The 24,807-nt window shown below is 31.9% G+C and overlaps 7 protein-coding genes across 8 annotated transcripts; 3 read left to right on the top strand and 4 right to left on the bottom strand.

Annotated features, from left to right (window-relative positions):
* Positions 1 to 2,968: 2,968 nt before the first annotated feature.
* Bm4361 (Transcription initiation factor IIE, beta subunit, putative) lies at positions 2,969 to 5,115 on the bottom strand (the record flags this gene model as incomplete). Its single annotated transcript, XM_001900757.2, has 7 exons — positions 2,969 to 3,183; positions 3,542 to 3,644; positions 3,827 to 4,012; positions 4,239 to 4,343; positions 4,453 to 4,547; positions 4,867 to 4,928; positions 5,006 to 5,115. 7 exons carry the CDS (start codon positions 5,113 to 5,115, stop codon positions 2,969 to 2,971), a joined length of 876 nt encoding a protein of 291 aa, XP_001900792.1.
* A 232-nt stretch (positions 5,116 to 5,347) lies between these two features.
* On the top strand, positions 5,348 to 6,506 carry Bm9797 (the record flags this gene model as incomplete). 2 transcript variants are annotated; one of them, XM_001900756.2, is made up of 3 exons in its annotated part: positions 5,348 to 5,431; positions 5,958 to 6,145; positions 6,344 to 6,506. In XM_001900756.2, the coding sequence occupies 3 exons, from the start codon at positions 5,348 to 5,350 to the stop codon at positions 6,504 to 6,506; spliced, it is 435 nt and encodes a 144-aa protein (XP_001900791.1). The 2 variants fall into 2 exon arrangements, with proteins under 2 accessions (XP_001900791.1, XP_042935068.1); XM_043079134.1 differs by having other exon boundaries at positions 6,340 to 6,370.
* Positions 6,507 to 6,750: 244 nt separating this feature from the next.
* Positions 6,751 to 11,017, bottom strand: Bma-eif-2D (Translation initiation factor SUI1 family protein; the record flags this gene model as incomplete). Its single annotated transcript, XM_043079135.1, has 11 exons — positions 6,751 to 6,834; positions 7,034 to 7,207; positions 7,759 to 7,953; positions 8,325 to 8,534; positions 8,807 to 9,052; positions 9,265 to 9,523; positions 9,784 to 9,889; positions 10,168 to 10,257; positions 10,320 to 10,418; positions 10,570 to 10,736; positions 10,962 to 11,017. 11 exons carry the CDS (start codon positions 11,015 to 11,017, stop codon positions 6,751 to 6,753), a joined length of 1,686 nt encoding a protein of 561 aa, XP_042935069.1.
* A 410-nt stretch (positions 11,018 to 11,427) lies between these two features.
* Bma-snpc-3.4 (uncharacterized protein) lies at positions 11,428 to 15,088 on the top strand (the record flags this gene model as incomplete). Its single annotated transcript, XM_043079136.1, has 11 exons — positions 11,428 to 11,505; positions 11,801 to 12,021; positions 12,279 to 12,377; positions 12,675 to 12,746; positions 12,921 to 13,014; positions 13,147 to 13,269; positions 13,564 to 13,698; positions 13,850 to 13,977; positions 14,214 to 14,289; positions 14,536 to 14,723; positions 14,941 to 15,088. The coding sequence occupies 11 exons, from the start codon at positions 11,428 to 11,430 to the stop codon at positions 15,086 to 15,088; spliced, it is 1,362 nt and encodes a 453-aa protein (XP_042935070.1).
* Positions 15,089 to 16,016: 928 nt separating this feature from the next.
* Bm9796 (Uncharacterized protein) lies at positions 16,017 to 17,354 on the top strand (the record flags this gene model as incomplete). Its single annotated transcript, XM_001891693.2, has 4 exons — positions 16,017 to 16,067; positions 16,293 to 16,442; positions 16,669 to 16,807; positions 17,134 to 17,354. 4 exons carry the CDS (start codon positions 16,017 to 16,019, stop codon positions 17,352 to 17,354), a joined length of 561 nt encoding a protein of 186 aa, XP_001891728.2.
* A 1,360-nt stretch (positions 17,355 to 18,714) lies between these two features.
* On the bottom strand, positions 18,715 to 21,288 carry Bm5615 (1810045K07Rik protein, putative; the record flags this gene model as incomplete). The annotated part of the gene is made up of 8 exons (XM_001891692.2): positions 18,715 to 18,786; positions 18,978 to 19,093; positions 19,824 to 19,933; positions 20,088 to 20,179; positions 20,478 to 20,543; positions 20,722 to 20,811; positions 20,935 to 21,074; positions 21,231 to 21,288. 8 exons carry the CDS (start codon positions 21,286 to 21,288, stop codon positions 18,715 to 18,717), a joined length of 744 nt encoding a protein of 247 aa, XP_001891727.2.
* Positions 21,289 to 22,197: 909 nt separating this feature from the next.
* Positions 22,198 to 23,438, bottom strand: Bm7003 (Uncharacterized protein; the record flags this gene model as incomplete). The annotated part of the gene is made up of 3 exons (XM_043079137.1): positions 22,198 to 22,206; positions 22,558 to 22,722; positions 23,361 to 23,438. The coding sequence occupies 3 exons, from the start codon at positions 23,436 to 23,438 to the stop codon at positions 22,198 to 22,200; spliced, it is 252 nt and encodes an 83-aa protein (XP_042935071.1).
* Between the last annotated feature and the right edge of the window lie 1,369 nt (positions 23,439 to 24,807).

Genomic DNA, 24,807 nt, shown 5'->3' on the forward strand with positions numbered 1-24,807 from the left:
CTTTTCAAATGTAAATGGGCTATTTCTCCTTAATTTGTCACAAACGAAAAACAAAAAAAAAACAAGAAAAAAAAAACAAAAAAAAACGAAAGCAAAAGAAAAAAAAAACAATGTTGTGTCAGTAGAAATGTATTGTTAACCTCTTAATTAAATGACCTGAAAAATAATTCTCACTATCTGCTAAATAAAAAAAGAAAAAAAAAAAAAACATAGCCAGTTCAAAATTTTAACCAATCAACCAATTCCTTTTTGATATTTCATATCCTGATTTATATTCGTAGTGTAATATTTTCGACACTCCCGCTCGCTAAAGCCAAATGAAAAATTTCCATAGTTATATCCATTGCGTTAATGTGACATAACTAAAATTCATCTGTTTTAAGTACCATCAAATTAGACTGCTTACCGTCTTTTTTTTGCTTACTCTTTTTTATTTTCAAGGCTAAATTAAATTCCGATAAAAATAGAGTTGGCTTATGGATTTTTTTTCTTCAGTTTCATAATAATTTGTCGGACAGAGAGTTTATAGAAAGACTAATATCAAAATTACTAGAAGTCATCAATTTTTTAAATAACAATGTGATGAGAATAACTTCTCCCTGTTATGGTTGATGGAAAGAAGCAATAGCAATAAGCTTTAACCGATCATAACCGATCGACACCGACCGATCATACAGTATTGCGGCATTAAGACACTGAGTGCTGCAAAAAAATATCGTAGAAGTTAGGTAATCAATCTCTGGAAGGAGCACAGTATGTGTTGATGGTGTAGTTAAAGATAAAAGATGAGCCAAAGAAAAGTAATCGCTTAGGATTTTATTTATCGAAAGTCACCGGAAGTTAAGCAACCACTTTTTTTATTGATATAAAACTTTCATTTGTTTACTAATTACCTGCTGTTCATATGACACCTGTTGGATAATATGCAATAATATTGAGAGAGAGAGAGTTTTTGGATAAAAGGAATATAGAATTATGACAAATACTTTTACTTGTTTACATACTTTTACTGCCTATGTAAGAACATATTGGATTGTTTATGTACTGTTTGAAAAGGAGTAGAATACTTTGACCTTCAAAAGAGATAAGACAAGTATATTCATTCTTTTGCAAGAATTCCCGCTGAAGAAAAAAGTATAAGTTTGCACATTGTTGTTGTTGCCATTGTTATTCATAAGAAGTTAGTAAATGTGGAAATTTCCTGTATCTTTCAAGTTAAAAAAAAAAAATCAATGAACGGTCATTTTCGGTTCACATGAAATAAACATTTTTTCTTTTCTGCAGATTTTATTGAATTGCGAGATTTATTGCACTTAAAATACAAAATATAATGTCAAGAGTAGTAAAGGGGTCAAGAGAAGGTGAGGTCAAGTCCAAATAGGCCACCCATTTAAACAAGAAAAAGTACTGAAGAAATTAATTTTCTTTGAAATAAAAATTTCGCTTTTTTTTAACAAAAAAATTTCTTTGCTAAACATATTTATTGCCAAATGCGATATAATAATCGATTCTTTCAACTGACAAATCATTTTCAAAAATGCGAATGCCAAAAGATAATTAAAAATAGTCCACAAGAACAAATAAGCACAGAATTTATCCTTTTTAAAATTCTCAAAATTTATAAGTATTTGCCATACAGAATGGTTAGCGCCTTCTGTATCAAATGCTTCATTCTTACTAAATATATGCAAAAAAACATTCGTTTCTCCACACTACCATGATATGCTTATCTTATTGCATTGCAATTCAAAGAAGGCTTAGAAAAGCGGAAATATGCCATTGACAGCTAATGGAAAGAATCCAGAGAAAAGCAATGCACTACTATATTCCATTATTTCCATTTCAAGATGCAATTTTTGTTGTCCTCTGATTCATGTAACATTGCTAAAAAAGAAAGAGAAATACATTGCTCGAATCTACAAACAGGTTTCTAATAAGCAAAAAGAATGCATTGCATACGACCCACCTTATCGCTGAAATTTGAGTCGCTTGCACACCATGTCGTTGCATCCGGGTCAAATATCATGTCAACCAAATCAAAAAGTCATCCAGCACAGCACACGCTGTCATGCCCTCGATTACAAAACCTACGAAATTGCAAACATCCATTTTTTCGCTGCACTTCCCAGCATCACTGATCAAAAACGTTCCGGATATCAGCATGACCCGCGACCATCCAAACAGGCTGTTCTCGCCTCTCCCCCTTCCCTGCTTCATTGTTTACATTTTAATTTCACTACCGCTATTGGGTACCAAAGGTCACTAAAAGATAGCGATTTGGGGCATTTCCTGTTTTAAGCGATTTCAAATTCCGTGATTGGATGACTACATTGCTCCTTTAGTGATCCAATGTAAAAACAGGTACTGCTGATATCTTGCAACTAAAATATAAAATTTATTCCCTCCTTCCAACTAACCGCTTGATTTAACTTCTCTCCTACTGACCCAAAAATGTTTAGATAGTTATGCTAAATAATTTTTGTCCCAGCAACTTATGCTAAATAATTTTTATCCCGGTAGACGAGAAGTTTTGGATCCAACTAACCGTAGGATGTAAATGTGAAAATTTGCTGTATGCACCATATATATAAATATATATATATATATATATATATATATATATATATCAAACGCCTAATATCTCTTCTATGACATAGAAATCAATTAACCAGTTTGATTTTCTGTTTAGAATTTCAAACTTTGTTTAAAAAAAAAAAAAAAAAAAAACTCAAAAAAAGAGGGAAACACTGCAATGAGAAACTCGTTAAATAACATCCACATGCCAATGTTGAGTATTATCAATGCAAGGGGATGATTTATTTATATGTAAACATGATGTGATAGAACTGTTTCAATAAAGTAAAGAAATGAATCAGTGGGTCATACACGAAACTGAACTAAGAATCATGACTTCGATAGCAGCACATTTCCACTTAAAGAAACTAAAGTACTTTAATCAGAACAGCAATTAAGTTGAATAGTCTTCTAAAACATCAGTCAGATGTTCATTATGAACTTTCTGATTAGCTCGTCGTCGTGGAAGTTTTCGTTTTGGCGGTGCGAAAGTTGTTTTCTTTGGTCCTAAATCTTTCATCACATCAATACCATGTTTCTGAAGATATTCTTCGATCTTCTTCTCGTCCAAATGATCAACAGATGCGTTCCTCCATAAACTTTTGAATTCTGCAAAAATGGCTGACAAATTTAAATGAAATTCGTACACGCTACTCTTTCAACATTAAAAGAGAAAATAGAAAGCCACATGAACGATATTCTTCACATTCAGACTTGCAAAAAACTTCCTTTCCTCCGAAAATTCATTTGCTAAATGCTTCACTATTTCTGCACAGGTAAAAATCTTTCTAATAAATAACATAAAATAATCCTGCAGTATAATGAAACTCAATATTATGTCACTTAGTATCATTAATTTATTAAAAAGTATTATTATCATAAGAACAACTACCAAAATTCCTTGCTGATAACGTGAATTGAAAACGAAAGATTTTTTCTTAATATGTGAACAGAAGATGTATCTTACTTTCATCAACTTCGTAATCGGTATCAGGATCATTATAAAAATAAACGTGATCTTTACGCTTGTTGATCATCGTCTGTACATCAATTACAACATTACTAAGTGCCTAAAAAGACTTTAGTAAAATCAATACTGTCTCACAGAGACCGCTGCATTCTTCGATCTATCATTGCTATTAAAACTCTTAACTGACCAAAGCTTCCAATATCAAATCAGATTAAAACTTTTGTATACACCTCTAGAAAAAAACATAAAAGTTAGAAAACCTTCCAAATTTATATAATAAACCTCAATATGCTTTTCAGCAGCTGGTATGCATTCGTTGAGATCCGACAGCAAAATGCCACCCCTTCCTTCTATGTGATATTTCTTTAACAGTGCTAATAAAGAATTCTTCCCTTTGATTTTGTAAGGCGGTTTGAAAAGATATTTCCCATTTTCATCAACAGTTAATCGAGGATTCGTTGGCAATGACTAAAACAGAAATTTCTATTCCGTAATATTAGATCAAAAAAGTCAGTAGAAGAACTGAAATCATAAGTTGGAAAATTTTCCCATCAACATTTGGAAAAAATCGTAATTGTTCCCAAAAATTTCAGCGAAACTTTAAAATTCAAATCTTTCAAATTACGAACAAAAAGTGATGAATTCTCCAAAAGACTCAATTAAGAAAAACCAAAGGAAAAAATTTACAACGAACTTCTTGAAGCCATAGTTCTGATTTCTTTCCCAGATCATATATTTGTAATTCCTCCAGTATCTCCTTCAAACTTAATGGCCACTGTTGCGATGATAAATGTCGTTTCTATAAGTAGCAATGATAAAAGATTACAGCTAAAATCTAACCATCAAAAATTGAATTCAATAAGAAAGATCATTAATGAATAACGACGGAAGAGTTGAATTCACATTACCTTCATGTAATCAACAATTTTTGCCATTGTTCCAAAATTTACTGCATTTGATGTCGAATGAGAAGGAGCGTTCTTAGAACTGAAGTCGGAAGAAGCTGAAGAATGGAATTTCATACAAATAGAAATGTTGGCTCTCGAGAAACATTTCTTTTTGACGTAGTTTCTAGAAGCACTGCTTCTACATAAACGGTAAATAATAATTTGATATTGATATCGATGCAAACTATGAGCTAATGAAAAATCTTACAGTCTATGCACAATCCTTCATGTAGTACTGATATTTGTTAAAGTCAAATAAAAATAATGCGATCTTACTGTACATAGAACAACGGATAAAATATTTAACAGGAGATCGATTACTGTTTGGTAAGATGTAACATGTACAAATTACTAAGTGAGATATAAAAAGCTTACATTTTGTCGATAATTGCAAATCGTTGTACACTTTGCGTTTTTTCTTCCGACTTGCTTCTGCACTAAAATTTCTAAATATTAAAATTACACATATCAGTTCTGAACAAAAAGAAATAACAAGAAAAAAAAAAAAACATACTCATACGTGGAATGCGACGTGGACGCCGTACTTTTCCGCGCCATTTCAATAGCTTGTGAAGCTCGAGCTTTGAATGCTGCTTGCTGTTTCAACAATGCTGGATCCATCATAATCCTGAAATCTCCCCACAACCTAATCTTACACAACAACCATCTCTCCAAACTGCTTTCACTACGTCTCAACAAAATCACGGCATATATTTGTCCACAGTGAAATAAGCCCGTCACAAACAGCGAGCGTGTTTTACTTACCAGTTAGGAAAAAGGACAGCCGATTATAGGTTTCGACATTATCTAATGATAGTAATTTGTAGTTCATATATTCCCTTTCTTTGCAGAAAATATGGCTAACAAAAGTTTAATCTATCTAAAAAAGATGTTTCGTGATTTCGAAGGAACGAAGGATTTCGCGTATTGCGTACGGAATGTAAGTTCTCAACTTCTCCACATAATAAAAAATATCATCCAAAAAAGTAGAGTGATATACAGTCTATATAACACCATCCAAACTCTTATTTATAACAATCAAAAAACAAATATTATTAGGGTGAAATTTATACAACCATATAATTTTCCGGCTGAATAAATGTCGCTTTGATAAGGTAAAATACTTAATTTCAAAGCAGTACTTAAATTTCAGCTTGATTGTCAGTACTATATATACATTTTTTCATCTTTGTAAAAATAAAAATGAGCTTTGAAAGTGAAACGGTGTCATTTACAGTAATACAATTAGCATTGATTGGTATATTAGTTAGGTAAAGATTTCGGCATAATGACTGTGACAATAAACCGGAAGATAAATCATTCGACTAAGATGACTGACTCTTAGAAAGTTAAAAAAACAACCTCTCTGTATCGCATAACGGTAACTTTGCATAGTCCCTCACTTTTTCCAATAACAAGTAAGATATCACTGGACAGCTCATCTGTATTTACTCTTTTACTTGCAGTGTGTGATAAACAAAGCTACTGAAGACGGACATGTCGAAATTGAGTTGAAGGTAGCTGATGAACATCTTAATCCATCCGGCACAATACACGGTGGCTTTACTGCAACATTGGTCAACATTGTTTCCACTGCGGCTGTTCTCGCTTCCGGTAGACCGACAGGTGGCCGTTCTGTGGATTTATCCATTTCGTAAGTTTTTAGATTCCTAATAAGAATGGTTCCGATCAATTCGGTTTTCCCAAAAGTCTTAACAGAGAGGTCTTATTCCTTAGCAAAAACTAAATTATTTTTGACTACCCAGCTACAGAAAAACTTCATCCAAACATTTATTGTACTTTGAAACACAAACCAAGAAACACTATTTAAGAGCTAATTTAACTCAGTCAGGTATCAGAGTGTAGCAAAGCCTGGTGAAACGATCATTGCCGAGTCAACCGTCCGAAAGACAACGCGTAATTTAGCATTCATTAACACAAAAGTTTACCGGAAAATCGACAACATGAGTATAGCTACTGGTCAAGACACCAAAACATTTCTGCCAGTTGAATGAAACTTCTTTTTCTAAAAATTAATGCTAATAAAAAATGAACTCTCAACAACTATAACGTCCCACGGTGTTTCTCCTCAAACGAAAGGAGGACGTCGATTTCACTGAGTTGAAGCCATCGAAAGAATTAGTGGAAAGAACAAGCTACAGCGAAATTTTAATTGGATTTAGAAATATGAACATCAGTAATCAGCAAATAAATTTTTGGGCATGTTTAAAGATTCCCACATAAAGTATAAAGAACATATCACTTCTTTGGAATGAGTTCGAGACCTGTCATATACTTCTTCTCAATACCATATTTGGTAAGAAGGTTGCTGATAAAGAGAATCTGAAAATAATGGAAAAAGTAATGGAAAAAATGATTCAAAATATAATTGAAATCAAAGAAATCTGCAAAAACTAGTTCACATTAAAAGAAAATGATTCGACAGTCAGTTTATTAAAATAAAAACTTTGGATAGTTCTAGCTCTTAACAAAGTTCATGATACTGAAATTCCTAGACACTAAGTGAGGAATAAAGGTTTACCTGGTTTCCCTGCACTAATATTTGAAAGCCCTCGCATTCTGCAGCATTATTCACAACGACAGCACTTGTTGCCACACCAGTTTGTATTTCACGACAAAGTTTTTTAGGGTCGATTCCATAAATGCTTAGATTATTCACTAACGTTACTTTCTTATTACCAGCGCGATTTTCAATCTAGAACTTACAACTGTAGAATTCCTCTGAAATTAAACTTTTCAAATGCATGACTTAAAGAAAATGCATGAATTTTAAGTGTTAATGTCAGAGCATCAGAGAAATTCTTTCACTTCGTTTCACATTTTCATTTCACATATTTCAATGCATGCATATTTTGGGTCAGTAACGAGTAGAAGTGGCTACAAAAAAAAATAAATCTATAATTAACAATTTTCAAAATGCCAGTGTCATCACAATTTCTACATCTAGTATCGATTATTATGTGCAATTGTGATTGAATATAATAATTTTTACATAATATGACAATTAATTATATTAATTCGTAACATATATATATATATATATATATATATATATATATAAAACAATCAAAACATAGAAAGCAGTTACATTATATTATGAAATTAGGTAGAAGTCTTTAGTGCGTTACGAACTAAGCATGTATCAAACTGTTGCATCTATAGAGAAAAATAATTTGCTTAGCAGAAAAAGGAAGATCGAGTGTAAACTTATCAATAATAGTCTATTTAATATTGAAGAACTTTAACCTTAAATGTAATTTTTGGTAGCGTTGTCTTCCGTACCAGTTGCCGTCCATCAGCCCACGTAATTACATATGTTTTTGTCATTTTTGATATAATTTTCTGGAACAGTGTATTCCAGTCCACTGACTCCCGAGATCCCAACAGTGACACCAATACACTGTCATTAGGTATGACTAGTTTTCCCTCTATGGTTGGATTCTAAAAATATTGCAAAGTAATGACTTAAAATATTTAAATAGTTAAATCACGTGCAGAAGATATATAACAACAAAGTGGATTGAGAGAATCAAAATTAACATTAAACAAAAATAGATACTTGTGTGGTCAGATATTTACTGTAATCAAACTTCTAAATGCCAAGTCGAATTGAAAACTCGTGGTTGGCTTGATAATATTATAAAATTTCAGCAATAAAACAATCTAAATTATAGGAAATAATCCCTATATAATCTTCTCAGTACAACTAGAAAACTGAAAAAAAGAAAAAAACTGAATTGGCAAAGTTTTGGAAACACTAGTACATGTGCTTTGAAGATAAAAAAAAGATACCATATGAATGTATGACTCACCATATTTTTAACGTATGAAGTGATTATCTGTCTTACTTGTACCTTCTCCATCAAATCACTTTTCCCACATTTATTCCGAAAAATTGCCGAAACTGGTTCGGTAACTGCAAGGTAGTCGTCCACTTTGATTAGCATCTTTTCAGTTTTTATATCATCAATTTTTTCATCAGTTATCTCAAAATCCTTCAAGAATGGATGCATCCAATTTATCTGAAACGTTAATAGCTGTCAATTTAAAAATTATTGGAAAATATTAAACTGTACAAAAATATCTTTATCTTGTCGTCCAAACCAAATCCACTCATTTTTCCAATGACAGTAACTGCTAGGATATTCTGAACAAAGAATATAGAGACACAGAACAAAAAATAACAACAAAGATAATTTCAGGAAGGCTCAATCTTCATGAATGGAAATGAAATCAGTACAAAAAATTGCAAAATGAAAGAAAAAAAAAGGGAAACGTGGTTTCCAATTCAAACCTCTGTAATCATTCCAGATCCTTTATTTTTATTTATTATAAGCTTTACAATGGGTTCACTTCCGCTTTTGTTAATATGCTCCAGAAAAACACTGAATTTCTTATAAACCGTTTTTTTCATATCAATCCGCCGACCCGATGGTAAACATGGAAGGAGGAAGTGTGAATAAAATTCACCAACATCCAATGGCAGCTGCCCTTTTTTGGTTACACGATACTTCAGTGCAGCCAAGAAACAACGTTCCAGCTGGAAAAAACTCATTTTCTTAAAATCCCAGAATTTTTATGCATTTTCATACATAGAAAATCTTATAAAATGATTCCACGGACAAAACTAGAACATATCGTACTAAGTCCATACAGACAAGTTTCTGGAAGTATTAGTAGTCTTATCTAATATTAGTTAATTACCTTCAAAACTCATTAAATAGACAAATAAATAGTCCCGGAAAAACTAACCAAAGTTTCCGCCGTATCGAAATTCTTAAGTTCTTCTTCAGCTTGTTCTTCCGAGGCATTAATTAAGCCATTATTTTTTGACTTATCATCCAAAGCAGTATCAAATGAAGAGCCTTCAACATGCACTTCGCTGGGTTTTTCATCCAAAACTAGGGAACCCAAACTTGGAAATTCAGTTTCATAGCTTCCAGGTAATGTGTCTGCTAAATTCATCCTTTCAGCTGAGATCTCCAAGGGTTTTTCATGAGTTCCCACACCCCTAAATACATAAAGCTTTTTTGAGATATTAGAACAGTTGTGAAATAACCACAGTAATGATCAAAAATCGAGTAACTCGAATATGAGGTAATCACCATTTGAACCGTAAGAAACCTGAAGCTGTATAGGCGTACTAATTCAATGACACTGAAATGTCATATATAATTAAGGAAAAATTCCAGTGTCTTACAGTATATATAGTTATAGTATAGTGTACATACATATACAAGTACACATACTGCATAAATGACAAAAGCTAACCAAAGCAAGTCACCGTAAAAGTGCAATAAACGAACACCCGGCCCTTGCATGCCATTTGCGATCATTTGCATCGATGACATTAATGAATACCCTACAGCTACAGGACCTTAAATACATATATTGTTGCTGACTTGTAAAACTATAAAAAACAATAAATGCCCATAAAATTAATTTTACAGTTGATTTTATAAATCAAATATACAAATTTCACTTATTTCCAATTTGTCAATTAATCCAAAAGTTGCTTATACAGATATTAATGTAAATCGAATCTAAACAATTAATTTATATACCAAAAGGGAAAAAGTAACAAGCAAGGCATTTACTATGAAGGAATATGATGAGTCATATCAAAGCGAATAGAACCAGGAAAAAACGATCAACCTCGAAGCTGTTTTGATGATGTTAACACAGAAATCGCTACTGCTGCGTGGCTACCAAACTCCAAAGTTTGCCGTAACGGACGAATTACACCTAAAATAAAATAAGATTAACAGCTCCCAGAAAAACATTAAAACTTTTTGGAAACTACTCACCTTGAAGGAATAAATCAGCACCTTGCAACAACTTTTGATATACAAACTCATTTATAACAAGTACAGGAAAAGCATCGGGTATTTTCCATGTCAAGTAAACTGAAAAAAAAGCAAGTAAAGGATCAGCTATTCTTTCTTTATTACTCTCAGAATTCATTCCAAAGACCTGTTTGTAGCAGACATCCTAAACCTGCGTCATACGACAACATTACATCACCTCACACTAATCTTTTTGGATAACTTCACGAACCTGTAGGATAAAGTACTTCTTCTCCCATTACAGTAAACAATAAGGGTTCCTTTTCGAAAGTGTAAACATCCGCATCTTCGCCTTTATAGCATTTCACATGCATCAAAGATACCATCGTTTTACTGCTGATACCATTAATGGGAGGTAGACGAGCCAACAGTTTCTTTCTGTAGTATAGGAAATCTAACAAAATTAAATTTAAAAAAATTTCCTTTAAATTAGCAAATCAATGAATATGTGATTATATTAGAGTATTACTGGCTTGTTTTATGCTTTATTCATTTCCTCTTCAATTGGAGTTTACATTCGGAATGTAATACTTCACCAATCAAATGACTAAGTGACCAGGTAATACTACAGTAATCATGCCTTTAATTCGTAGGATAACCAACTTGTCTGAATTCCGGATGCTCGTATCACTCCTTACCGTAAACGGTCTTTGAAACATTGTCCTTAACCAATATCGTATAGTCCCAATTTAAAACTCCCGGATGTTGAAATTATTGCAGAGGAAGTTTCCATGAAACGTTGTATGAAATTATTTCGTCCTTTAAATTTCTATATTATTAGTTGTTTCATTAACTGTAGAATAGTTACTTTGGTGACATTTGTTAGTAAAGTATTTTGTTCACAAACAAATATTGTAAATATGGAGAGTCAAAGTTGTAATCCATGTTGGAGTAAGAATTAGATTAATACAAATAAGTCATGATTTGAAATTATTTAAAATTCTCTAAAGTTTTAAATTCAAATCATCACAAAATGAAATTTCATCGCATGTTTTGTTGTTAGCGATTGAAGATCACATATTATTGTTTCTTGCAGTGTACATTACTAAAGCAAGCAAAAAGAGGAAAGATGGCAATGGATAAAATTATCAAACCAGAGGAGAATGAATTCATTTCACCTCTTGTCAATTTCAACACATTTGGACAGGTGTTTGTTTACTTTTTCTTGAGTAATAATTAAATTCGTTGGATTGAATGTTTTCAAGAAATTCTAAATTTTTGGACAATGCTCATGATGTTCTCCATATCATATTCTTCACTTATTTTTCTACCATATTTTCTTTCCTGAGTTTCTTGAATTTTTCTCACTTTAAAATTGTTATGTTGACATTCTTTCTTCCCAAGCCTAGATTTAAATCTGTGGTGAAATTAAGATATCTCATAGTATCGTGTTGATATGCTATTAAAGTGTCTCATTTGAATTGTAACTTTACTAAGATTAGGTGGCACGGAAACAACGAGATTGTCTGCGAAGTGTGGTTGCATTGGAACCATTACTGGAGTTCAGTTATCCGGCTGATATGCCTGAAGCTCCGTCACATGTTCATAAACGTGTGTTGCTTGAAAGCGAAGCTATAAATGATAACGAAGCAACAACTGCAAAACTGCAAAAGGTATTTGGCATGCAGGGTGATGATGCAAGAGATATGACTTTTAGTTTAGAGTAAGTTCCATTACTGCTTGAATATCTTTCTCACTTTAAAATTTTTATTGTTCTTTTTTTTAAGTTTAAAAATTTTTTTTTCTCCCCAAGCTAAAATTTAAATCTATGGTGAAATTATGGTATCATATAGTTGTGTTGGTATACTATTAAATTGTCTCATTTGAATTGTAACTTTAATAAGTTCTTTTGATTTAAGCTTAAATTCCTACTGTCTTTCGTGCGAAAAGATTTTTCTTATGCTAAAGAGGTTTTTTCAGTGTCAATAATTTTGCTTTGCTCAATAAACGAGATATATTCTTTCGGAAGAAAGTTGACCTTGAAGATATACCGGCTGATACAGAGCTAGAAACTTTGAAGTATGTAATTTAATTGTTACAGTAGCATGTTACAGCATTAGTCAATAATGTCATTTGACTTATTAAAAAATTCATTGCATGATTCTTGTTGCTATTATAATGCTGACGTGATTAGAATGTCTTCCATTCGAAGTCTACTTCAGTTGCTGTATTTTATTTTATGTTTTACTATTTACTAGAGAGTGAAGTTATTGGAAATTTCAACTTCTTTATCTCTTTTGTTGACTATTTCTACCCAGCACAATTGAATTCCTTTAGTATAGAAATAAAATACTTAAAATTCTGTTTGATTTACAGATTGAAAAAAAAAGTGTTAGATATGTTTAATCCCATCAAGAAGAAACCAGCGGGTCCTTATGATGATCCACGGTAAAATTTTGCTCTCTTACTTTCTTGTTATCCGTTTCTCTATCTTAAGACAGAAATTCGGATTTTTTTTTAATAAAATAAAGTACTATTGGATAAGAAAGTGAAGGAGATTAATAGCTCCTTCACTTTGACATAGGGAATTATATCTCACAAAAATAAAACATTCAATTTTAGGCAGCGTGAACAAGATCTAAAGATGAGGAGAAATATACAACAGAGCATGTGCTACGGTAGTACAGTACTTAAATATGGTGACTATTACGAAAATGTGGGTTTGTATCACTACCATGCATTAGTAGTCGAGAGAAAGGGAGAGAGAGGAATTAAAACTATCTGCAACTAGTTCTTGTGAACTGATAATTCCTGTTACTATTACGTTATTACGATTGTTAAATTTCAGGAAATGAGACATAGTCGAAATGATGGATATAAGCAGTCGGTAGTAAATGATATCGTGGTAATTGTAGTCATTTGTAAACCATACAATAAAGCTTTGGAATATTTAGAAAAGCGAAACGCGACGGTAAAAGTTACTTACAAAATTCTGAATAACCCAAAGATATGTATATGAATTTTTTTTACACTGCGGTTAATGAACTTCGTTCATGTACAAGTGTTGAAGCATTGATTATTGTTAGTAAAAAATTTAGCAGTGTCAAGTTTTATGTTATACCGAAGATATGTAGATATCATCCTTTTGTGCAAACAGAGTAGTAAAACGGTGAGGGAAAGGATCCGTATGTGCAGAGCGTTTAATAAGCCCTCCACTCTAAGTAGAAATTAATTTAACCAATTTGGTGAACCAATTTTTTTATAGCTGCGTCCATATTGGCGATTTCTATTACGGGGTGAGACATCTTTGCTTGAGTTGCATAGTTTATTTCGCTGTACTGCAGATTATGGAACGGCAGTAGATGAAGACAAAGTGCCGCAGCTGCATGATTTTAACATGGTATTCTTGTAAATTGTGGCTACATTTGGAAGTTGCATTTTACAAAATTTTGATTTTTTATTTAGAATTAATCAAGTTGCTCTACTTGAATGAAATAAAGTTTTTTCGGAAACTCCATTTTCTCTTTTGCAATTTATGATGTATTTTTCAGTTCAAATATCCATCATCATTCTTGTTTATCCATGATACATTTTATATAGCAGAAACCTACACTGGATCTAAGGAAACACTGTTACAAATTGATAATTCGAAAATTGAACCTCACATTGATATCTCAGAGTAATCAGTTCTTATCAGCAATTTTTGAACCAATTTTTTATAGTTTCGTCCATATTGACGATCTCTGTTACTTTTTTAAAATAACTTTTTTCTGTTTATATCAGCAGACACTTTTTATAAATAGTGACGAACTAACTGCTAAATACATAATTTTTAGAAACTTAATTTCACAGTTATTGAAGGATATTAAGTTTCCTAAACTTTTGTATTGTAATGTTATTATACACGCTTTCTAGACCTATACGTGAATGGATGAAAAGAAAACCAAGAGATTTTGGTCCAACACAAGTCAAAAGTCTCAACGAGGGCAAGGTTAATGTAGCATAAACTTAATTGATCAGTTCTGAATCTTTGTCCTGTTACATTGGTACTATGGGAAATATATGACTGGTAGTAAAATGTACCATTTAATAAAAAAGTACCACCTCTATGTTTAAACTTGTGTTATTCCGTATGTTTCTGTTGAATAATGCAGTGATACATTATACGAAAAAGTGATGCTATTTATTGCTTACCTCACAGTAGCTGTAGTTTCCATTATACTACTTTCCATTTCAGGTCAAAGATTTGGTGTGTCGCCTTGGATATCCATATGTTTATGTTCATCAGGGTAATTGCGAGCATGTTTTCTTCTTCACCGATCTACGATTGATGGATATACAGGATTATCCGATCGATTTCCCTCAAAAATTGTCCGACACAAGTTTGGAAAACTATTGCATTACATGCCATAAACGGATCGCCGAGTAAATTATTATTTTTTCGATTCCGATTGATTTTCTTCCTACAGAATGGTGATGGCTGTGAGAATTTATCAGTGATTAGTTAATCATTTGTATAAGGTTAAACGGAGGAAGAAAAAAGATGTGTAAGTGTATAAAAAAGTTATTATCTTTTAACGTTATATGTTAATTATTTACTGCATCTTCCGGCTACTTAATCCTTTACTTATTCCTTTTTTAGCTGGATAGTTGAAAGTGAAAGTTTCCCGATAAGTCCAGCTCATATGTGCGATGATTGCTATAGAAGCTTCCATTATATTCTGTCTTATCGTCGGAATATCGACTCTAGAGCATATGTTTATATGGATCCATCCATCTTGCAGTACTAACGAGCCATTGTTGTTTGTTCCATCTACCTGATGAGAATAATGTAGTATATTTTGGTCTGTTTGTTATGTTTAATTTTGCATAAAATTCACAAGAGAAACAAACTCAGAAGAAATTAGAAGGGTTTTGATAGGCTGTGATCTCCATTTGTACATTTATTGTTAAAAATCTTCGTTTCAGTTTTTGTCACATGCCGTTTTTCAAAAGTGAAGCAGTAGTAAAGAAAAGCAGTGGGTTATAACACTAGAAAAGAACCAATTACTTTGTTTTTTTTTTTTTTTTTTTTTTTTTTTGTAGGATCAAGTAAAATCTGATCTAATAGTAAGGGCTGTGAAATAAATGAATCTAATATTTAGATTACTTGGGTATCAGTTAATTAACTTGCAGTCTCATCAGTATAAAAGTGGCCAAATTTAATACGGAAATATGAGAAGAGGGAAGAAAGAAAACCTCAATTCAAACTTTCTTCCAGTGATGTATATCTATTTTATTTATTTATTTGCTATTTTTTTTCTAAAAGCTCTTTTTAAAATTGGATAAAGATGTGCTCAAGTTAAATTGGAAAGTTGTCTGAGGCTTAGAATAGCTTCAGATCAAATATATAAAAACTGTTCACTTTTAATAATGCAAAATGCAATGTTTTGGTCAGTAATGCCACTTCCCAGACTCAGTAATGTTCAAAATCAACAATGTTACTTCCCAGAAAAGTTGGGATGAATGATTTATATTTCGTTTCTTCATTAAGTGATAAACTTAATAGGGAGACGAGAAATTAATTTTGATATCATCTGGGAAAGGGATTTTTCCTTTAATTTATCATTTGATAATCACAGCGTAATGACACATCGCATTGCCTCATAAAAAAAAAAAAAACCATTTCATACATTTTGGTTTAATGTTATAAGTTTGCATGCTTTAAAGCGGTTGAAAATGTATAAAACATTGTCTTATATAATGTTTTATGGCAAGGAACAAGCAACGGTGTGTTTGAATTTCAATAATATGAATTGAAGGCAAGGAACGATTCAAGAATTTCAATCCTTCTCCTGATCTAAACACTCTCTTTTGATTCTTCATTAATCAAAGTTTTCTCGATAAATCAAGCAAAAGATTATTTTTTAGTTTCTGAATATGCAAAGGCTGTATGACGCATGAATGTACTCCGTCAATTGATAATAATTTACATTTCTATTGCATCATTTATAGTTTTACATAGTGATAATGTACGCTGTTATGGTAATCTTAGCAGTTGAATTAGCACGTTGTATTCTAAAATTGTTATACGAGAAAAAAAAACTTGAAATATCAAGGAAAGAAATACCAGTACTTCTTGCGGATAAAGATACCTTCGGGGAGGTATTTTGAATTTTTTAATTATCACCGTTAACATAGCAATCATATGCCAGTCATTATTTTACTCAGAATTATTGCTTTTGTTTGATTTAGTTTTAGTTTTGTAATCGGAAAGACTGGCATCTTCTAGAAAGTTTGTTTCAGGAAATCTATGTAGGATTTTGTGAGATAGAATAATTTTGAGACTGTGAATTGATGTTTTAATATCCAGCGCAGATGACCACTTTAGGATACTGTTTATAAAAGGACTATTTCGACTCTACTACCGAGAATCTTAAAGGATGATGACAAATTCACTGAGCGACTTGACCGAAAATACAGCAATACTTCGTTCGGTGAACTGCACAGCATTTCAGCACCCAAATTTGGTAAGTCATTCTTCCGGTGCATTTACTTCTTAAAAATTAAAATAACATTTCCGATTCAGCGAAATATCCCTGAAGTCTACAGCGGGTCATGGTTTAATCATCCACTCAAATAAACTGTTCCTTGACATACTAAATTTTCGAATCCCTGAATGATTTCATTGCGCGTTCTCCTCAGAAAAATAAGCTAGTGATTTTAAGAAAATGTGTTTTTTCCAAACTGTGAACTTTATTAAGACTTTTCCATCAAATATTAATAAATTAGCTCAAGTTTCCAAAAAAAAAAAAAAAAAAAAGTTCAGAAAGTAATAATAAACAAACAGTTACAGTGGCATCAACTTTAAAGAGAACAGACAAAACACAAAGTGTACCGGACACGGATACTTCTAAGAACTCTAGACTGAAGATTATTATAAGCAGTCGTAATAAGCCAACCAGGGGCAGATCAATCAATAAATCCAAGAAAAATGCAAATACTGAAGGGAATGTAAAGCTCAAGCTCAAGCTACCAATACCATTAGAACATACCCAAACAGAAAACGATATATAAAGCATAAAGTACGAGGATGATGCAGGAGCAAAATATTGAATACTTCAAAAATTTTTAATATTTTCTGAATTTATCAAAGTAATGTACTTTCTCGAAAATAAGATATAACAACTAGATAGTACTATTGGACAAAAAAGGATGACTGGAAACAGGGGAAAGGCAGAATTATATTCTTGATAAATACAAGATACAAATTATACTTCATTTGACTGAATCTACTATGCAAGTGAGCCTACTAGACGTCATTCCCCATATATATTAGATTGCCATCGAAGAATGTTCCATCTAACAGTTTGATTTCCATTGTCAACTGTTACGTTTGTGAATGATAAGTCTTCATTCCTAAGCTTTTAATTCCGTTGTAATTTTTTCATTGGACACCGAAAACTTCAGATGTTTTTTCTTTTTAAATTGATAAATTAATTCATGAAGAAACAACGAACTGCAGTTGTCCAGATGTGAAGCGTAAAATCTTAGGACTGCGAAGCAAGTATATTGAATAGGAGAAAAACACAAATAATTACTGAGGAAAAGAAGCACGAAAATCCAAATAAGTGGAAAAATAACTCATCCAGTTTTTAAAAGATTTTTTCTAATCTTAGATCCAACAACAGTTGAAAGTGAGATCATCATCATTTTACAAGTTAAGGTCTATATAACCATCGATTTAAACGTTTCATTGCACCATTGATTAATATACAAATGATACCAATAATGTATAAATAAATCATTCAAATTGATCAACACTTTTTCTGAATTTGTGAGGCAGATAAATGACATCTTAATTCAATGCACTTAGTCATTAATGTGTCTCAAATTGAAAAAAAGGAGAGTAAGGAAAGTAACGAAAGGGTAATATGAATAAATGAGAAAGCGAGAATGCACAAACGGAATGTTTCTGCCGACACTGCTTTCCTACGGCTCATTGTGTAATATCAATAGAGGGTTTAATTTTCCAACGAAATAAATGAGAGAATCTGAGAACATTATTTTTATCTTTCTTATAATCCTTAAACAATTGGCTGTGGCAGTGTAAGCAGTGCCTTTTGTGTTAATTTTGATTCAATATTATAAATGTTCAGCAAAAAAATCTACTGGAAAAAATTATCGTGTAAAATACAAATAACTGCAAGAATCCTTCTTATAAAAAATACAGTGGTGAACAATGAACCAAAATCTATTCCATTTCCTACAGGGATAAAAATTATAAATAAAATAAGATAAACTCGCCACTATAATCTTAAGAAAAAGGCGAACACATAGAATTCAGAGAAAAAAGCTAACAGAATACATCATGGAACTAGTTCAACATTTATCTTTGCTAGCAACTTACAAACAAAAATGGCACATTACCATTTCGCTAGAAGGCAATTGAAGGATACATAATACACAAAGTGTGCGCAGCACTATCTTCTTTCCGTACTACCAAAACCTAAAGAATGAAAGTTTAAGCGTCACTGAAGAAAGAGATAAGAACTGAATTTTATTTGAAGACGATAAAATTTACCTAACAGCATTGACAAACGTCCAATGTTGATATTCACATAAGCAGTTATATCTCACACGCTGAATTCACTACAAAATACATAATTAGTTAAATGTTGAATAAAGCGAGAAATCTACCTGATGTTGTTCGACTTGTTGAAGGTCCTGGCGAATCACTTCTATATCTACTATGTGAAGAACTCCGGAAACCATCTTGTTCATATGGTCTCCTACCTCGAAAGAAACTGTCTTCACTAAAATAAATAATAGTAATTGGCACAAACAGATTTTTAGTGAATTGATCGCTTACAAACATCAAAATAGTAATTGCATTTCAACTTTTTTTGGACAGAATGAACAAACCTGTTCTGACTTCTGCCATACAAATAACCAGCTAAGCCGCCTAATCCGAGACCAGAAAAGAAACCGGGTCCACTGGATTGTGTACCGGATGCATTGTAAAAAGATTCTTCATACGTAGGAGGTGCATCAGTTGGACGTGTAAAGCTTTTGAAACCTGGTGGTGGTGGTCTTCCACTGTGTGGTGGAGGTGGTGGTCCTTGGTTCCAACCCCAACCGAAAAAAAAAGATTAATAATTAACGAAAATTAATTTAGTTGTTATATCCAAATGTTCATTTCACCAGGTGGCTACCACTTAAGAAAAATGATATAGTGTATACTTGAATTTAAAATACTGTACTTAGTGAATCTAAAAACTGTATACTGTAGATTGTCAAATAAGAACTGACAACCAAAAATTTTGAAGTAAATAGTTTTGCCAACATATGACTTTCTTTCGCCCCACTTCTCTTTACCTTTCACCATTAAAAGTATACCTTTTTAAAAACCACTTACTATCTTTACTGCTTATTCATAAGTCAAATAAGGAAACAATGATCGCAGCCATGTATTTGCAAAATAAAAAAAAAAGTTAGAAGGAAATTTTTAAAAATTTAAATTCAATTAAAAAAAAAATCGAATACCACTACGACGTGTTGTGTCATCATCAGTAACAGGTTGCAGACAACTATAGTAGACTACGAAAAGGAATAAAAGCAAAATAGCTACTGACGGAAGCGTTAAGGAACCAAATCTGAAATGATTAATACAGAACTTGAATCAAGAAATCCAAAATTATAAATAACTGCATCATAATTGAAAATACTATCCATAATTATAAAAAATGTTCTGGAAAACTACTTCGAAAAAAATAATGGAAAGCCAAAAACACTTCCGCAAATGCTCACTCATGATCCTTTTCATAAGGTGGCGCATTTGGTACGTTGTTTTTACCATAATTGTTTCCTCTTTCATGACTATATTCCAAACTGTATTTCAACTAAAAAATACCAGTCAATCATATCAAACTGAAAATTAATCTATTTATCACAAATGATTAATTCATGAGAACATGCAACTAAACTTAAGCAGTTCATTGAGAATTACTAGTTGCTTGCATCATGGCGTAATTTCTTATGTCAATAAACACTTTCCACTATTAGTACCAATATTTTAACGAATCGTGATGATAACGAACTGCTACAGCCAAATTACCATAAATGTCCATAAAATCATGTTATTGAGCAATAATAAAAGGCAATCGGAAACTTGCTTGAAAAAATAAATTTTAAACTTACACCACAAGAACCTCGCAAAATATACGGATCATCTGCGTAATCATACCCTTCACAAGATATGCGAATCTGAAAAAATTCGGTCAAGTTTCGATTAAATTTTCGGATCCAAAGTCATATTATTTTCTAGCAAGCTTAACAGACGTGAGAGTTAATTTTTTTTAATATGATAAGCTGCAGACAAAAACTTATGGTGACTTACAACTAGCACTTAGATAATCAATACAATCGATCGTGAAAAATTTACTTCGCCAAACTCATACTGATCACCCATTTCGGCTTTACACTCCCACTGAACATCGATACCATCATAACCCCTATTGTAGCACTGCACAACCTAAAAATAGAAGCAGGATATAGCAACAAACATTCCAAAAGAATATTGCTAGTCAAATCTAATCTGAAGGAATGAATTGGACTTCCAGAAATGACCATTCCCTGTACTACAAAATATACATACTCTGGGCTCAAACTTTCCCTTCGCCGATCCTCCGACACATTGAATTTGGGGGATTGGAGAGGACCTTCTTCCTGTCGTATACTTATCTCGATATAATGTTAGCGTTGTGACATCGGCCAAACGAACTTTTCCCGAACCCTCTAGAAATGAAAAAGTTGTCAGAACTTACAAAAATGTAATTTCAGTTTTTATGACTTTATTTTAGTTTATTATAACTCTTTGTCTTGTCTGCCTTCAAAATATGACAGAAAAACAGCAATTATTTCACAGCCGTCCGAATAACTTCAATAACTCACCACATAAATTAACAATACCAATCAAAAACATGACATATAATATAGACCAGCACAACATTCTAATCTTGGAAATCTGAAAAAAACTGCAGTGCTTCAAATCAAAAATGATGGTGAAATACTTCGCTGATTTAAAAATAAACCACATTTAGTCCCATTCTCAGTACAAAGTTTACTTTGATAAAATACTGCATGGAATGATAATCTGATAACGTAACACGTAAAGTGTCCTCCCACCTCAATATGTCTAGGAAACGGAAGACGGATACGGATAAACCAAATCACGCAAGAGTGAAATACAAACCCAACTGCTAACGAAATAGCCAACAACACATCACATTGGCAACCTGCCGAGATGACTTACTGTGCAATAAAATTATCTCATGAAGAAAGGAAATTGTCTTACTGTATTTTGTTTGGTGTAGTACTAAATATCATTTGGCCTGGGACTGGTTTAGACAATTGATGCCAGAAATGGCTAAAACAGCATCCATTAATGCATTGTAGGCTTACTTTATTCCTCTGTTACTCAGTAGATACTAAGTACTTAAAGAATTAAATATGAGGATTTTAGAATTGCTGTGTTACTTAGTGAAATAAAGCGAAGGATCAGCTTACAAGTAATTTGTACTGAAAACTTATTGAAAGATAAATTTAGTAGTGGTGACAATTTAATTTCTTTCTATCCAACATGTAGTAATTTAATTTTTGTCAAAATAGACCGTTTAAGTACTTTGTTTAAGTAATACATTTTATCAGTAACTTTTTCAAATTAAGCAATTGAATAATAAGGCGCTTATTTAATAATGAATTTTTGAGAATTATATTTATTTTAGTTTGATTAGCACTGGAGCAACAATAGCATTCTTTATTTTGAGCATATCGTACAAACAACAAATTTTAGTGATTTATTAGTACATATGTGGTACTAATTGCGCATTACCATTATCACTGCTGCATTGGAAATCTTTCATGTTCTCTGAAATAATAAAATATAGCCATTATGATGTTTGACATAAGGAAAGTACGTAAGTAAGTAAGTAAGCATCGAATGAATCTGAATGTTAAAGCATTCAAATTCTTTTTTTTAATGAATGGAAAGTGCTTTTAACTTTCGTTTTTTTCTCATTATTGCGATTCATTTCATTGATAAACATTTGTTACATATTTACTCCCCGGAAAAGTCTATTCCGTAAAAATGTTATCTGATCCACATCGGAAATCAATTAAAAACAATTATTTCAAATTTCCACGAAATGTGAAGTTAGACAGTTGCAAACGGATGACAAAAAAAAGATCTCTTCTTTAATTTTAATTCGAAAATCCGCACTTTGAATGCAAATAATGGCTCGGATAAGTAAAAGCGACTATCGGAAACACTCGAACTAAAGCCTGGCCGGAAATTACCGCGGCCGGAAACGAGTGAACCTCCGGATGGTCCCAGATTCACCCATTTTGGTGATCGAAAGAAATAATCATTAGTTGCATCCACTGCCTACAAAAAAAAGAAAAAAAAAAAGAGAAACCATCGATTAGAATTGGACTAAATTCAGCGATTCATTAACTATTTGATTCTTCGAGTTAAATAGTTTGTATTTTTGTTATTGATTCATATTCATCGCCATTACTCTACGACAACATTTTTTATTTCTTAATTATAAATCATCCATTTTAAATATTTGATTAAAAATTTTCGCTTTCAAAATGAATATAATACGTGGGATTAAAGTGATTATTGTAATTAAAAAGTTTAGGTGATTATATCTGTTTTAACAGTATACGTTTGTAAGTAATAATTTTATCATTCCCGATGGAGCTAATTATTATTCCTTCTCAAAAGGCTAACTAAATTAATTAATTAGGATATGTGGGAATGTGATATTAAGCAGACTAATGATATCTCCTGAGAAAGATATATGATTAACCAGTCACTTTCAAATCTTTTGTGATTAGATGATTGATTAATAAATCGTAATCTAAACTTAACTAATTATAGAGTGCTTAAAATCTACTAGATCTCCCATTAATTTTCTCTATTGTGACACAATGTTGACAGTTTTATGCTTTTGAAATGTTTAGTTAAATTTTCCAAATGGAATTTGAAAACCTATGGAATTTGAAAAATATACCAACCTGACAATGCAAATTTAAAATAGCAATAGCAAACAGCAAAGGCAGATGTAGTAACAGTAGGAAAGTACCATAAATCATTATTGCAGTTGCTTTGTATCTGTCGAGGTTAGTGTTAAATTGGAAGTTAGTGATGAATGCTTTTCAGGGTTGTGCTAAAGAATATCATAGGATATTTTACGAATTTATGTGGAAAGTTATATCTCTCAACAACAGATTGGGAAACCGTTGCAGTAAAACTTTAATTATAAAAGTACCCATGAATAAAAATAGCATTGCTAAATTCACGCTTGGAAACAATTAGCCAGAAGAGATGGATGACCAGGCTGATTGGCCAAAGGTCTTCCTCTCCCTATCTCTCATTCCCTTTTTAAATTATAACTTATGCGCACCTCTATGGTTCGTTTCACAGTGGTGTGTAAATGACGTAACTGTAGAAATAGCATCATGGGAAAGGACACATTCTGCAAAATGTTATGAGTAATAAATTTGAAATGCATGAGAGCAAAAATTGGTAATCATATCTTCCTAAACAATGGTACAAGAAGTTTGAAATATGAGATTTAAATTTCACTTTTCTTTTCATACACCGCTTTTTTCTTTCGTAATAAGTCTTATATTTTTTCATCATTTAAATTTCGTTAATAAATAAACCTTCTTCATTCAAAGAACATAATTCATAAAATAACTGATAAATTTATCGCAAATGAATTATTAAATCATTGAGGAAATATTTCATACTGATAACACTGAAATTACCATAGACCAGATGCATTACGTATTACAATTATTCACACATTATACCCTATGCAACGTATATATCGAAAGAGCAATAGATTATTACGTTTAAGATAAAGATATTATTGTCACTTTATTAAATTATAAGAAATTATTCATTTTAATCTTCCGAGAATTGAAAAAAGAAAAAGGAAAGCAAAAAGATGACATGCTTGATATCTACGTAAGCATGCATTTATCATCTTGTATTGCATTTCATTAATTAAACATTTCAGCATGAAGAGCACTCGACTTAAGCTTTATTAAATTGAACTCAATTTGCATTTTGCTCATGGGACCGAATATAAATCAAATCACATGCTTGCATATTTTCAAGCAAAAAATAGCACAGCATTAGCAATTTGTAAATTTCTTCTCCGTTGACAAATGTCATTAAAACGTTTCATCACGTCAGCTATTTCATTCGTTTAACATTCCAGGAAAAAGTCAAAAATTTATCTAAAATATGAGTTTAAATCTCATAAACATAGCATCATCAAAAATATCATTTAACATAGAAACATGCATTCTCAAAATTTCAACTAATATCTAATACAGAAACGAAATAGCTGACTAATACATAAATTAAAAATTCAATGAATAAATCTAATCATATCTTGAAATTGAGTGTAAAATCAGTCACATCGATTTAAAAAAAAGCCATTAAAAAAAA

The sequence above is a fragment of the Brugia malayi genome, assembly GCF_000002995.4.
Source record: "Brugia malayi strain FR3 genome assembly, contig: Bm_v4_Chr2_contig_001, whole genome shotgun sequence".
NCBI classification, from domain to species: domain Eukaryota; kingdom Metazoa; phylum Nematoda; class Chromadorea; order Rhabditida; family Onchocercidae; genus Brugia; species Brugia malayi.